The sequence below is a fragment of the Electrona antarctica genome (assembly GCF_951216825.1).
Source record: "Electrona antarctica genome assembly, chromosome: 1".
In the NCBI taxonomy this organism is placed as follows: Eukaryota; Metazoa; Chordata; class Actinopteri; order Myctophiformes; family Myctophidae; genus Electrona; species Electrona antarctica.
In genome coordinates, this window is record NC_136806.1 from 15,034,538 (window position 1) to 15,048,663 (window position 14,126).

The following is a 14,126-nucleotide window of genomic DNA, read 5'->3' on the forward strand; positions in this document are numbered from 1 at the left end:
TGTAGGCAGGTAGTTAAACAACTAGTCAACTAGTAAAAATGACTAGAAGTGAATGCCCTAGCTCAGGGGTAGAGTGCCTGGATGGGAACCGCAAGGTTGCCAGTTCGAACCCGGGCTCCCCCAGAGTTACTGTCGAAGTGTCCTTGAGCAAGACACTGAACCTCTAATTGCTCCCGATGTGCTAGTTGGTGCCTTGCATGGTTTCCGCTGCCATCGGTGTATGAATGGGTGAATGTAATGCACAATCTATGTAAAGCGCCTTGGATAAAGGCGCTATATAAATGCACCATTTTACCATTTAAGCCACTGCCGCCTATGTCCGCTGTACGACATCATTATTGAGTTTATAAGAAACACTTTGCACTTTCTGTCTGAGGACAAAAGGGAAGAGCCTTATTGGGTAATCTGCTGAGCCAATCAGAACATAGTTGTTTTTGTTTTAATTGCTAGAGGACCAAATCATTTTGTTCAGAATATTCGTAGTACATTTTTATTTAATCTTTCAAAGGTGTTGGAACATTGCAATACTAACAATTGCAATACTAACAAGTTAATGAAATTAAGTAATTGCATGGTGCTATACAAATAAAAATCTGCTTTAATGATTATTGACTCCATTATTTTTTGTAAGTACATGGTGTTGCAAAGAGGTTGGGTGGCAGGACCTTTTCAATTTTATTTCCAACACACATCACAAACTATACTAAAGTATTCATAATAATAATAATAATAACTTTATTTATATAGCCCCTTTCTAGACATGAGCCACAAAATGGACAGGATAATAAAAACAAAAAATTGAAAAATAAGGAAAATAAGATGATCTATCATAATAAACAAGAAATAACCATACATTCAAGCAAAAGAAATACAACAACATAAGCAAAATGTCAGGGAAAAACAAAAAAAGTTATTTTCAGGAAACAAATGAGTTTTTAAAAGAGATTTAAAACGTGTAAGAGAGTCAGTGAGGCGAATGTTTTCGGGTAGAGCATTCCAGAGCTTCAGAGCTCAGAGCTCCGATCACCCTTCATGACATAGTTTGCGGTATGGACTTTAACCCATTCTGGACAGGAACACCTTTTGGTGTCTTAAGCATTATGTTATACTTTTGCTTTTGAAAAATAGCAGATCTACAAGCTACGAGCTGCGAGCTTGTAGATCTGCTATTTTTGGAAAATCGTGAAAATGTGGCGCAAATCATTGAATATATATTCTTTCAGAGCGAACGTTTTTAACTAAAATCTTTGCTTCTGGGGGGTCCCTGGAACAACATATTTTCAGGTGGGGGTCGGCGGCCAATTACATATATGTTTGGGGGTCCTTGACATGAAAATATTTGAGAACCACTGCCATAGAAACATGGGGTTTTTCAGAAAACTGTCAGGATTTAGAAGACATTTGTAGAATCGTCCTCAGGCCTGCGGACCTCAGGTTGTAAGGAGGGTCATGAGGGGCAAGAGGAGGAGGGCACTATGGAGGGCACTACTTGATTATTATCCTCACAATAAGAAGGCCGCAGGTTGGAAGCCGTGTGGAGTTTGCATGTTCTTCTCTAGATACCCCCCAGGCACGTGCACACACATAGACATCAAAGGGGGATTCAGCCCCTGCCCTTGGCTTTCACCCGTCCATCTGTAAAAACCTGACCTCTCCGGACCATGAATGCAGCATTTAGGCTACTATAGTAAAATAAACCAATTTTAAGCATTATGATGTTAAAATGATATTATATATAAATATGTAATCCACTCCTGTTTAAACTGCACACTAGAGCTGATTGACAGACAGACACTAGCATAGACTTATAATAGATGGGAACTATGCACCAAAAACAAATCACCCACTTTTATTTATCCTTGTAAAACTGACTGTGATGTGAGAGAGTGTGACAATAAAGATGATTCTCATTCTAATCTGACACTAGTCGGCGCCAAAGGTTCTTACTAGGAACATAAACCGTCTCTATGGTGACAGCCACAGGAAGAAGACCGCCCTTTCCGGTCACATGGTCTTTGTTGTACAGTTTTGTTTCCAGGCAGTTGGCGCGGGTTTGAGCAGCAGACAGAGAGGAGCTGAGAGACACAGAAAGGCTGTATTTAGTTCTCTCGTCTATCTTATTTATTTTAAACTGTGATCATCTTCTTCATTCAAGCATGTCTCAGCAACACCGATACAGACGGAGAGAAGATGTACAACACGACACCAACAAGCAGGAGTACAGGTGAGAGAGAAGCTTATACTGTTGCATTCCTTTTACATTTCAACTGCAATATACAATATACAAATGGAACCAAATGCACGTACGGGTCAATTTGATTCCATTTGTACGCTCTGAGTTACAGAGTCACATACCTTGTAAGGGTTTCATTTGAAGTTGGAAATCAACTTCAAATTACTCGTATTTCCCATTTCTGCAGTGGTTTACAGATTCTCATGTCAAAATGTAAACCGCTAAAATCAACTGCATAATGAAACTACAGTACAGCCTCATTGGAACAGTAATTAAACAACTAGCTGAATGTTACTTTCGATTAAAAAAAAAAATTAGACTCATTTCCCGCGCCAACACAAACGTACAAAGTGTATAAAAGTGTAGCATCGTCTGGCCGCGGCGCCACTCTTCTCCCGCGAAACGATCGGACCCAGTTGAGTTGGGTGACAGTCGTACATTGTAATCCAATTAAAAATGCAAACGAGCTACCAAATGTACCTTCATTTTCATGACAAACGACGCACGGCGTCTCCTTTGATCACTTTGAGCCATTTGTTGGACAGAATATTTGCCCCCAAAACCTGCATTTAGCCCAATTAGCCGGTAAACCTGGCTAGTCTGAACGAAAACAGTGCTGCTGCTGCTACGCCAGCATTGGTGACCTATCGAATTTTGTAATATATGATTTAGATAGTAAGTGGGGAATTAAGGTTTGTTTCAGTGTGGTTTTCCATTTTCTAATTACTAATAGGTTGTAATCCAAACCAGTAATTTAAGATTCTTAACGTTTAAAATAAGCCACGGAGGACCTTCTGGTCGCAGAATTCGCAGGGTCACTTATTTGGGTGTGGGTGGCTTCAGCTTTACATACAAAATGCTGACTAGTGACTAATCAACATTAGCTTGTTGGATTGTTGTGGCTTTGTATTAGTTACGTTACATGGCGTTACTTTTGCATACACGAGGTTAACATGACATAAACCTTAACGTTCTGTCCCTGAAATTACATGACTGAGTGAATCCTCTGTTAGCCTGTTAGCTTAGCAAAAGGGAAAGGAAAGCTACTGTGTTGGTTAGCTTTGTTGCTACGAGGATAAACTTGCTCTTTCCTTGGTTAACGAAGCACTGTTTTTAATTTAATTACGGTTTCATTTGTACCCTCTCTCAGTTAACACATGTTTAAAAAGAAACATGGAGTTGGCAGTGTTGGTTATGGAAAACGGACAGAGAAGAGTCAAGAGTGTTTTTTTTGTGATGATTACACACTTTGAACGTGTTCTTGTCCATCACTTGTCCTAATCACAATTATTTTTTTATTTTTTTTATATAACTTCATTAATACAAGGGGAATCTTAAGCAGCACTAAAATGTAAAACTGTCCTACTCCCATGGATTGAAGTTGTCAGTTCCCACAGCTGATTTCAGTATTTGTTTTATGGGTAAAACTAGCAGTATTGTAAATGTTTTTTTCCAGAATCATCTACCATAAAACCCCAAAGGTCTCCTCTGATGATATTTCCTAAATGCTTAAAGCCTCAATCTAGAACAGGGTTTTAGAATGGCAATAATGCCTAAACATAATTCCACTTTGTTGTGATTGTGCTGATTGCACACTTGTTTCATGAACCAAGTGTGTTGGGACTGTGGCATAGTCATCATCATTGCCACCTAGTGGCTGTAAATCATAGCACATATCACACCCCCAATCCAACTCTTGATGCTGAGTGCCAAGCAGTGAAGCACTGGGCCCCATGTTTAGAGTCTTATTATCATAGATCTAAATAAATACCTATGATAAGATGCCTCATTGGCTGCTGCAGATCATTGGAGCCATGTGTATCACATTGTCAGGAGGAAGTCAAGTGCGGATGCGGAAGGCACGCTGCGTCACTGCCACTCAAGTGACTATTGGCCAATCACAGCATGTCTTTTCCGGGACTTATCAATTCAATCCATAGGAGCTTTATTGGCATGAGAAAACAAAGGTTTACATTGCCTCTGATTGGCCTAACAAACTTCCCCATGTGACGCATGCTTAAGCTTGCCAAGCTTCCGCTTGCGTCACAGAATCTTGCCGCCTCTCGAGAGATACAGACACTCCAGAGCTGAAGGAGGCGTCTACCTTTCTATGTCTACGTTTGGTATGACCCGGCCGGGGAATGAACCCCGAACTCCAAATCCCTGGGCGAACACTCTAACCATGAGGCCACTGTCTTGAGCTGTCTCTCGATCCCTCCATAAACCCGATTCCTCTATAAAGATCATGTGTTCTCTAACCTCTCTCTCTCTCTCTGTATGTGTGTGTGTAGGACCAACGGTCCGGCGCGGTGGTCCAACAGTAGGAAGAGGGGTGTTGACGGCAGCCTGAGGTCTGATGACGCAACCTCCCACAGCCCAGATGAGAAGCAGCACCACAGAGACAACCGAGACCAAGACCACCACAGAGACCAATACTACCACTCTGACAACAGACATGCCAAGTAAGTAGCACTGCAACAGTCGATATCAAAAGGTAGGGGTGAGTCATATTGTTTTATTAAAATAAGTGTTAAATAGCTCTCTCTATTCTGATTGCGATAGATTGTTTGTTCAGCTACATGATTCATGAACTCTCCATGTCGCTCTCTAGCTCTTTGGGTGAATGGAAAACACATTTTCAAGTCGGGATACGGAATGTGTCCAATCAGGAGAGAGAACTCAAAACAGGATAAACAAGTGAAATCGGAAGTGATGATGCAAATAAATGAGTTGAGACAATTGGAACTCTTAACACTATAAATGGGCACTGTACTCTCCTGATTTGGTGGAACATTTTCAACCCTGATCTGAAAATGTATTTGCCGTTTATCAAAGAGCTGGAGAGACAGAAAGCTAGGCTGGGACTTCAGTTGTGGTTTGGTTTATGAACATTGGTACCTGATCTTCCGTTGCAGAAAGGCCAAAAGAGGAGGCTTAGTGGCCAGCCATGATGCGCCCACACCAAGGTTATTATTATAGTTTTGACATTTTCCTTTCGCTTGCTACTTATCGCATCGCGTTGTGAGCTAAGCTAGAAGATCTGCTATTTTTGTATTAATTAACAAGACCTTGTGACTTAAGTACTAAAAAACTACATTGGCTCCATTGTAACGTAGGTTATTTGTAACCCCTTTTCCTGAAAAGTAACAGTTTCCACCCTGGAAACTAGATACTGCATATCTTCTTAACTTTGTGTCCCACTTTGTCCTTCCTTTCCCTGCAGTTTCACCACTCCAGAGAGCGAAGGGCCCGCGTCTCGTCGGGACAGACGCAGAGAGGCGGACAGAGAGATGGACCGGGACGGAGAGATGGTCCGGGACGGAGAGACGGACACGGACGGAGAGACGGACACTAGGGACAGAGACTGGGCCAGACAGGTGGAGAGCACAGAGCTGCGCAGAGACGCTCAGCGGTAATATATCAATATGGTTCTATGTACTGTGCTCAAATTCATTCTTTGGCCTTTCTCCTTCTCAATGCTTCAACCGCTCAAGCCTAGGGCTGTCAACAATTATTACACATTTAAGTTGTTTTTTTGCATTGAACATTGCATTTTCTCTTTCTGTTTTCGGCTTCATAATCACAAATTGCACAGGGCAGATAATTTAAATGAAATCACTGACTTTTTTTTTAAATGCCAAAAGTAGCTGATCTACTTTGGTGATTCTAAGTGTGTGTGTGTGTGTGTGTGTGTGTGTGTGTGTGTGTGTGTGTGTGTGTGTGTTTAGTTACAGGAGGAGAATACTGGCTCCAGAGTACACTCAGAGAGAGAGGAAGAACTCTTCTGGAAGGTAAGACTGCATCTAGTCTCACTCATCTGTCTGGTTGACCTCTTCATGAAGCTCTAGGATCTAGGAAAAAACACAGAATCTAACTCTATCTTCCTTCCCGTGTGTGTGTGTAGCTCTGACTCCAGGGAGTCCCCTGTCCCCACGGCAGGAGAGATGGAGACAGACGAGGCGGTGTTGTTCCGCAGACAGAAACAGATCAACTACGGCAAGAACACGCTGGCCTACGACCAATACAGCAAGGAGGTGCCCAAGTGAGTCCCTCCCTCACACAAACACACCTGCTCCCACCGGGGTTGAACCGCTTCAGTTCTTTTATCTTTCTCCCACCTAATATTGAACCAGTTCAGAGTGTTTCCACTGAAAATGAATTTGTTCAGAACCCTAAAAGTTGGTTTGGAACTGGATCAAGATATGTCTGCCAGTTCCGAGAAAGCGGCAAGGTTCCAATAATCTAGAACGTAATCAGTTTTAGGGCCACAGTGGTGTGAGAAGCACTAACATTTATTACCCAACCCATTAAGACCTGAGGTCCATTCTAAATCAGTAGTTTCCACACTCCTATAGACCCATATGTGTGTGACTCTGTCCCTGTGTCCCTGGCTGTGTCCGAGCACGGAAATAGCGTTATAGCGTTTGTTCACCACCAAGTGTCACTGTTGCACAGCCTAACACAGACACAGGCCAGGGAGGAGGCTTGTACAGTACAGTACAGTACAGTACAGTACAGTACAGTACAGTACAGTACAGTACAGTACAGTACAGTACAGTACAGTACAGTACAGTACAGTACAGTACAGCACCACTCACTTCAGACGGGTCAGATTGTTTTTGGATTAAAAATGATTCATAGTGCCGCTTTAAGTTAAAAGTAGCAATCCCACAATATAAGAAATTCTTAATATAAAAGGGGAAACTCTGCATTTAAAAAGATCAATGCAGGGCAAATGGACAGTATCAAAGCGTGCTTAATTGGTTCATGTATGTTTTGTAATAATAATCTATATCTACGTTAGAAAACGAATAAGAAACTTGTTATACCTTTGTGTCCGGGAGCTACAGCTCATTAGATGTAGCTATACATGTAACAACAACATCATAATTTTTTTTTTAAATCATTGAATAAGAATAAAAATGCAAATTAATGGAGAAGTTCAAAGCTGATCTCTCTTTTTGTCCCCCAGACACACGCGGGAGCAAGGAGTTCACCCCAAAACCCCCAACAAGTTCAAGAAGTACAGCCGGCGGTCCTGGGACCAGCAGATCAAGCTGTGGAAGGTGAAGCTCCACGCCGGCTGGGACCCCGCGCCCAAGAAGGACGGAGAGGAGAAGGATGGCGAGGAGGACGGGTAAATGATAGGACAGAATCAATCAGATGTGCATTAGATAACAGGGTAAAAAAAATCACACCCGTGTAAAGTGAGGAGCGCTCTTATCATTATACATCTCATGAACAACTGAATTTATGTGATTGGTTGGTTATATTTACGTCATATTTGGCAGACATTTGACCTAATTTCTCCTTTCAATGGCAAATATTGAGATGTGTGGGGACAAAAGCTGTATATAGGAGGGGCCTCAAAAAAGAAGAAAATACAGGACCATTGTAAGAGAATATTGATAAAAAAAACAGTTTCCTGTCCTTTGCTACTGTATTGAAAAGAGAAAAGAAAATATACTAGATTTGTGTAAGAATTATATATTTTCGGTCATTTGTCTGGAAAATAATGAGCACAAAGTAGCAGCATAGCAGAGCAGCAAGAAGAATGAGCTGTGAGCAGGAAGGTTTAAACAGCCCACTTATAGAGCGCCGGAGTCCTGACGTCACTCGCTCATCCCCTGGTTCCAAGGGGTTCGCGGAAGTCTTTCTCTATGGAGAATAACATGGGGTCATCTTAAAATCGTCTCATATAAAGCGTCGCAGTCCCGCCCCCTACCAGGGCCCAGGAAATGATTCCCTGTTCATTTTCCTCATAGACATTTCAAAAAGTATTTATTTAAAGACCTTTTAAGCCTCGTACAAAGCCAACTCGAGTTGTGACAAATCACGACAACAAACACAATTTTTCGGGCCGAACAAATAATTAGAAAGAAGAAAAAAATGGCAGGTTACAACACTTTCTTGTTTTTCTTCATTGTAATTATTTGGTCCAAAATATTGTGTTTGTTGTCATGATTTGTCACAACTCAAGTTGGCTATGTACGAGGCTTAAAAGGTCTTTAAATAAATACTTTTTGAAATGTCTATGGGGAAAATGCATTGGGAACTATTTCCTGGGCCTGGCGTCGTCATGAAAGGGGCGGGACTGCGACGCTCTATAAGCATTGTGGTCCAAATATAAACAAACTGTCTGGGATATTGTCGGGGAGGTGTCTCTGTATCGTTTACGTCAGTCAGTCATATTTGATCGGTTTCTAGTGAAAATGTAACTAGTTTGGCATCAGTAACATTAGTGTTTTCTCTTAGTCAGTTGATTCTGCATATCCATACGAGTGAAACGGCCTGGACTATTTGTTCATCTTTCAAGCACAGTTCTTATATGAGCCCTATGGGGATTACAATGCAAATAAAAAAAATCACACCCGTGTGAACTGAGTTGTGTAAGGTCTTATATAGACTGATCAGCTGTGGTCTGACGTAATGTCTGACGTAATGAAATCACACCCGTGTGAACTGAGTTGTGTAAGGTCTTATATAGACTGATCAGCTGTGGTCTGACGTAATGTCTGACGTAATGAAATCACACCCGTGTGAACTGGGTGACCATAGCAACCGTGCTCATTTTTTGCGAACAGACAGACAGACAGACAGACAGACATGTAAACTAACAAAGCCAGTCGTAGGAGTGGTTTACACCACTCAAAAAGTACACAAGCCCGTGGACTTGGCCCCTCTACTGATATTGACATCAGACGTCGTCGGGTGCTCTCTATTGGACGGAGTGAGCGTTTGAATAGGCCTATCTCACAGCCCGTTTTTCACGCCCACTTCCGGTAAATAGTGGTGACTTTAACATGGGCATTTACACGTTTTTTTCCTCTGGAGAATCTAAGTACATTTTCTAATGTAAAAATGTGACAGACCAATATTATTATGAAGCAAACAAGATGGTAAATCAGGTCGAGCAGATAGAACAAACCTTACCTTGAGAAAACAAAAGTTGTAGACTTCTTAAATAACCTCTGTTAACATGTAGCTTCTATGGAGTGACGTCACGCTATCACCACTAACCCCGAAAGGGGGCGTATTTAGGGGGGCGGGGAAATTCTGTGAGATAGGCTTATTGTCTCCCTGAACTAGCTCCGCAGGTTCAATCATTTAATTTTATTCCTTCTGTATCTACTAGTGAGCAGCTGGGACTTGAGGACATCATGGACATTGAGGAGGACTCCCAGAATTCAACAGGCTCGTCCAATGGACTTCCAGTGTTGCTGGAGGTGAGTTTCTCCCACCGTCCGTCCGTCCGTCCGTCCGTCCGTCCTAGATGTTGTTTGGGATTTTTTCAGACACACAGTTTGAGGATCTGTATTATTTGGATGAACCGTTGCACACCCCCCCCTAACCCATTTAGACCTGAGGTCTAAATGTCAACTTTATAGCTTTTAACCACTTTAACCATTATTTTAAACTTTAGCTGTTGAAAAATAGCAGATCTAAAAGCTCTTACGAGCTTGTTGAAAAATCGTGAAAATGTGTGCAAATCTTTGAATATATATTCTTTCACAGTGAACGTTTTTAACTCAAATCTTTGCTTCTGGGGGGGAACAACATTTTCAGATGGGGGGGCCAAATACCGATAATTCTGGTCGTCCTTGACTTGAAAGTTTGAGAACCACTGACATAGAAACATGACTGACTTTTTCACTGCTTTTGAAGACATTTGTAGAATCTGGTCTCAGGACCTTTTTTGCAGAGCCTGGGTTTCGATGGGCGCTGATAAGATGTTTGTTTTCCTGCGCCGGCTACAACTAGTAGGGTGGTGTTATAGGACCTCACAATAACTACGCCTCACCCCAGTAAAAATATGGCTAACCCTAACCTGTAAAACAAGCGCCCCCTCAGCGACCATCGACTCCCAGGCTCTGCAAAAAAAAGACTCTCGGTCTCAGTGGGCTAACCTCTTCTTCTTCTGTGGTCCTCCAGGATGATGACTACATGGGAACTCCTGTGAAGATGAAGAAGACTGAGCCAGACATGGCATAGCGCCCCCTACTGCCGCTGCTCTTATATAACCTCTTAAGCCCTAGCACCCCATGTTGTTTTGTTCTGTTATGGCAACTTACAGGTGACTTATTTGTATAGATTTAATTTGGAAATGTAAGAATGAATGTTGCATTCATTCCACAGTGTTCATGTGGAGAGAAAAGAAAGGTTGTTCTATATTTGCTTTATTTTGTTTTAAGAGATATTTTGGAAAATGGACGTGCAGTTATAATTAATGTGTTGCTTGTTTTTGTTTTAAGAGTTCTTTGGGAATAAATTATATGCTGTTGTAATTTACCTTTTTTTGTTTGTAAAATGTTTTGTTGGGCACATTGAGCGATTTTATATTGAGCATTTTTGAAATAAAAAAAAAGGAACCATAACATTTGTAGCTTATGACCAATCATTTTAATTTTGTGACTTGTGCCTTTTGGGTGACTACGTTTGGCTGACGGTGGTAGATTTTGTTGTTGAGCAGAAACCTCTTATCAAATCTCCATATTGTAAATGGTGCATTTATATAGCGCCTTTATCCAAGGTGCTTTACAGAGATTGTGCGTTGGCATTCACCCACACACACACACGTTCACACACCGATGACAGAGGAAACCATGCAAGCCGCCAACCTGCACATCAGGAGCAATTAGGGGTCAGAGTCTTGCTCAAGGATACTTCGACACTAACTCTGGGGGAGCCCGCGTTCGAACTGGGAACCTTGCGGTTGCCATCCAGTCACTCTACCCCTGAGCCACTGCTGCAAATGTAGCTTTGTGGTGTTTTTTTCATTTTTATTAATGCCTTACTTGACCACACGCTTGTGTTAACATCAGGGTCTTGAGCTCGGGGGCTCTCAATAATTTGATGACCGGTACAGGTCTCCTACTGAACAATGACCCGGTCATCAAATTATTGGCTTAGGGATGTTACAAAAACACAATTAATCCTAATTGATAAACTATAAGAAGTGCCCCTTGGGGCACAGGTCTCCACCAGCGTTGATATTTGGATAAAATCTGAAGGACTAATATAAAAAAGTGTTGCACATAAATGGGCCTCCTGGTGGTGCTCGAAAAGGCAGAATTGAAAAATGCAGGCCAGATGTTTTTCCTTGGGCTGTAGGGAGTGTGCACAAACTGCACATCCTCGTTGGCATCCAGGGAGTGTGTGCAAAGTTTGTCATCAACCTGGTTAACGATGCCGGAGATTAGCTGGTAACGGACGGACAGAAAAACATACTCCTTTGGCCTGGTGGAGACAATACGTCTTTATTTTGGTGAACTACTCACCGTGCATCTACTTAGGAAAAAGGATAGACTATGAAGGAACCTCAGGGTTCCCTACCGGCCACTCTACCACTGCCACCCCTTCATGTTTTTTGACTGTACAATCGCATTAAGTGTATAGTTCTGTGAGGTGTTCTAATGTCAATTTACACCTATACTGTACACTGTGTGTGTGTGTGTGTGTGTGTGTGTGTGTGTGTGTGTGTGTGTGTGTGTGCACGCACGTTAAAGTCGATAGGTAGGCTATGTAGCCTTTTTAACCACACCATTTGTTGTCTCCACCAGGCCGAAGGCATGGGGAGAGAGTATGTTTTGCACTCCGTCCGTCCGTCCGTGTGTCCGTGTGTGTCCGTCCGTCCGTGAACAGCTAATATCCGGCACTGTTAACCCGGTCGATGTCAAATTTTGCACACACACTCCCTGGATGCCAACGATGAACCTCTGCCCCAGAATTTCCAGAACGGCCTGTTATAGCGCCACCAGGAGGCCGCTTTGTGCAAAACAAGTTTTTGGACAGTACACCTACAGATTTTGTCCAAACATCACGCAAATTGGTACACAGTCTCTCTAGAGCCATTCAACGAAATGGGTCTTTCAGATTTCTCAGACTCCATCCTGATTGGCTAAGATTGGCTTCCAAAGTTCGCAGGAGTGCTCAGTTTCAAACAAAATGCTGCAAATCATGAACACATCGTGTGATTTCCGTGAAATTGTGCACGCACATTCCCACTAGGCCGAGGAAGAAATGCCATGTGAACATTTTCAACTCAGCCTCATGGTGGCGCTATAACTCGCCGAAAAGTGTTTTACCTCTAACTGCACGGATCTGTGGATAACTTTGTATGCCAACTCCCTAGAGGCCAAGGAAAAACCCTTTCCTGGAATTTTTCACATCTGCTCTTGATAGCGCCACCAGGAGGCCGACATATGTAAAACACATTTTCTAATATTACTCCTTCAGATTGTATCCAAATTTCACGCAAATCGGTACACATGCTCTCCATAGTCATGTGATCAAGACGCGTTTGTTTGATTTCTCATAATCCACCTTCATTGCCTACGATTGGCTTCTAAACCTTTCAGGAGTAGCCCGCTTTCTACCCGTTTTGTACAAATTGCCACAACTACTCAACGCAGCGTCCGATTGCGGTGAAACTGTGCATGCATATTCCCACTAGGCTGAGGAAGAAATGCCACTTGACAGTTTTCAAATCAGCCTCATGGTGGCGCTACAACAGGCCAAGCCGCGTCTCTCTCTCACACACACACACACACGAAACATGATCCTAAACATTTTGCCAAACATCACACCAGTGTTGGGAAAGTTCATTTATTTTATGAACTAGTTCAGTTCACAGTTCAGAAATTTAAAAAGGAACTAATTCAGTTCATAGTTCATAATTCAACATTTTGAACTAAAGTTCATGGTTCAACGATTTTAGTTATTTTTCGTTCTTTAAAAAAAAATGTATTGCCACAGCCTAGGCTATAGCCATTTGCGCATTTGCGCACCAGCTGAGAGACAGGGATTTAGAGAATGCTGACAGGCACTCAAATGAGATGTTAACGTCCTGTAAGTAGACTTAGAAATAAAACTAGTGTTGACTAATCAATACAAGTGGCTCTTATTTTGATGAGGCAGTTTCTGCACAGGAAGTCCGTTTCACTTGTAAACAAGCTACGATGGATGAGCTGTCAAAGTACTAGTCCCACGTTAGCGACCATATTTACAATATGAAAACTGTCACTTAGACAATGTAGGTTACACACCGCTGGAATTAAACATGGAACCTGCAGGCAGCATTAGGTGAGTAATTCATTGTATATGTGTTGGACGTTCGTGGTTGTGCTAATGATAAACGGACAGGTGCTGCCAGTGGGATCCTCCTGCTGCTTAACGACGACACTGTTCTGTGACTAGGTGTACTAGTGTAGCTTTGCATCTGCCCGTGTGAAAGCAGCATAACGTCGTGGCAGGATACAAACGTCTGTAACCCCCACTCCCCCCCCACTCTTGAACGAAGTTGAACGAGAGAAAGTGACGTTCACACACGCCAGAAATGAACGAGTTCACAATGACGTTCATCAGGCAGAAATACAGTACGTTCAGTTCACGTTCAGCCCAAATGAGAACGCGTTCGTGAACTATCGTTCTTTGAACGCGTTCGGTTACAACACTGCATCACACACACTCCTATCCTCCTGGTGGAGACCTGTGCCCAGAAGGGCACTTTTTCTAGTTTATTTTATTTTTGTTTTCATGTTTGTTTCTGTATAAATTACAAAAGTACCCCATGCATATGCAAAAGACACACAGTACCCCATGCATTCTCCAAAAGGCACAAAAGTACCCCATGCATTCCCCAAAAGGCACAACATTACCAGAGTAGTATAAAAGAGTAATGACACTCCCGTTGACTCTCATTGTAACAATGGAATGCGGAAGCGCTCATTCTATCTCAATGGAATAGTTCCAGCCATAGGAGCAATGTTTGGAACTATCTCCCATAGGCACCCGTTTTGCGGCGAGATCAAAGCGTGTCACCACTCTTACTACATTACTCTGAAAATTACCCCATGCACGTCGCACGTTGGCTGCCGTGTCGCCCCGCCCTCTG

The 14,126-nt window shown here is 42.5% G+C and overlaps 1 protein-coding gene and 1 long non-coding RNA gene across 3 annotated transcripts; one reads left to right on the top strand and one right to left on the bottom strand.

Annotated features, from left to right (window-relative positions):
• Nucleotides 1-591, bottom strand: LOC306941963. The gene is made up of 2 exons (XR_013792220.1): nt 324-591; nt 1-192 (listed from the first exon to the last, which is right to left on the bottom strand). It is a non-coding gene; the product is annotated as an uncharacterized lncRNA (long non-coding RNA).
• A 1,383-nt stretch (nt 592-1,974) lies between these two features.
• On the top strand, nt 1,975-10,608 carry slbp (stem-loop histone mRNA binding protein). Of its 2 annotated transcripts, XM_079507461.1 has the most exons (9): nt 1,975-2,224; nt 4,525-4,695; nt 5,149-5,199; nt 5,457-5,645; nt 5,962-6,024; nt 6,138-6,275; nt 7,206-7,370; nt 9,369-9,459; nt 10,166-10,608. In XM_079507461.1, exons 1-9 carry the CDS (start codon nt 2,157-2,159, stop codon nt 10,223-10,225), a joined length of 996 nt encoding a protein of 331 aa, XP_079363587.1. In that variant the 5' UTR covers nt 1,975-2,156; the 3' UTR covers nt 10,226-10,608. The 2 variants fall into 2 exon arrangements, with proteins under 2 accessions (XP_079363587.1, XP_079363588.1); XM_079507462.1 differs by lacking the exon at nt 5,149-5,199 and having other exon boundaries at nt 1,976-2,224.
• Nucleotides 10,609-14,126: the final 3,518 nt, after the last annotated feature.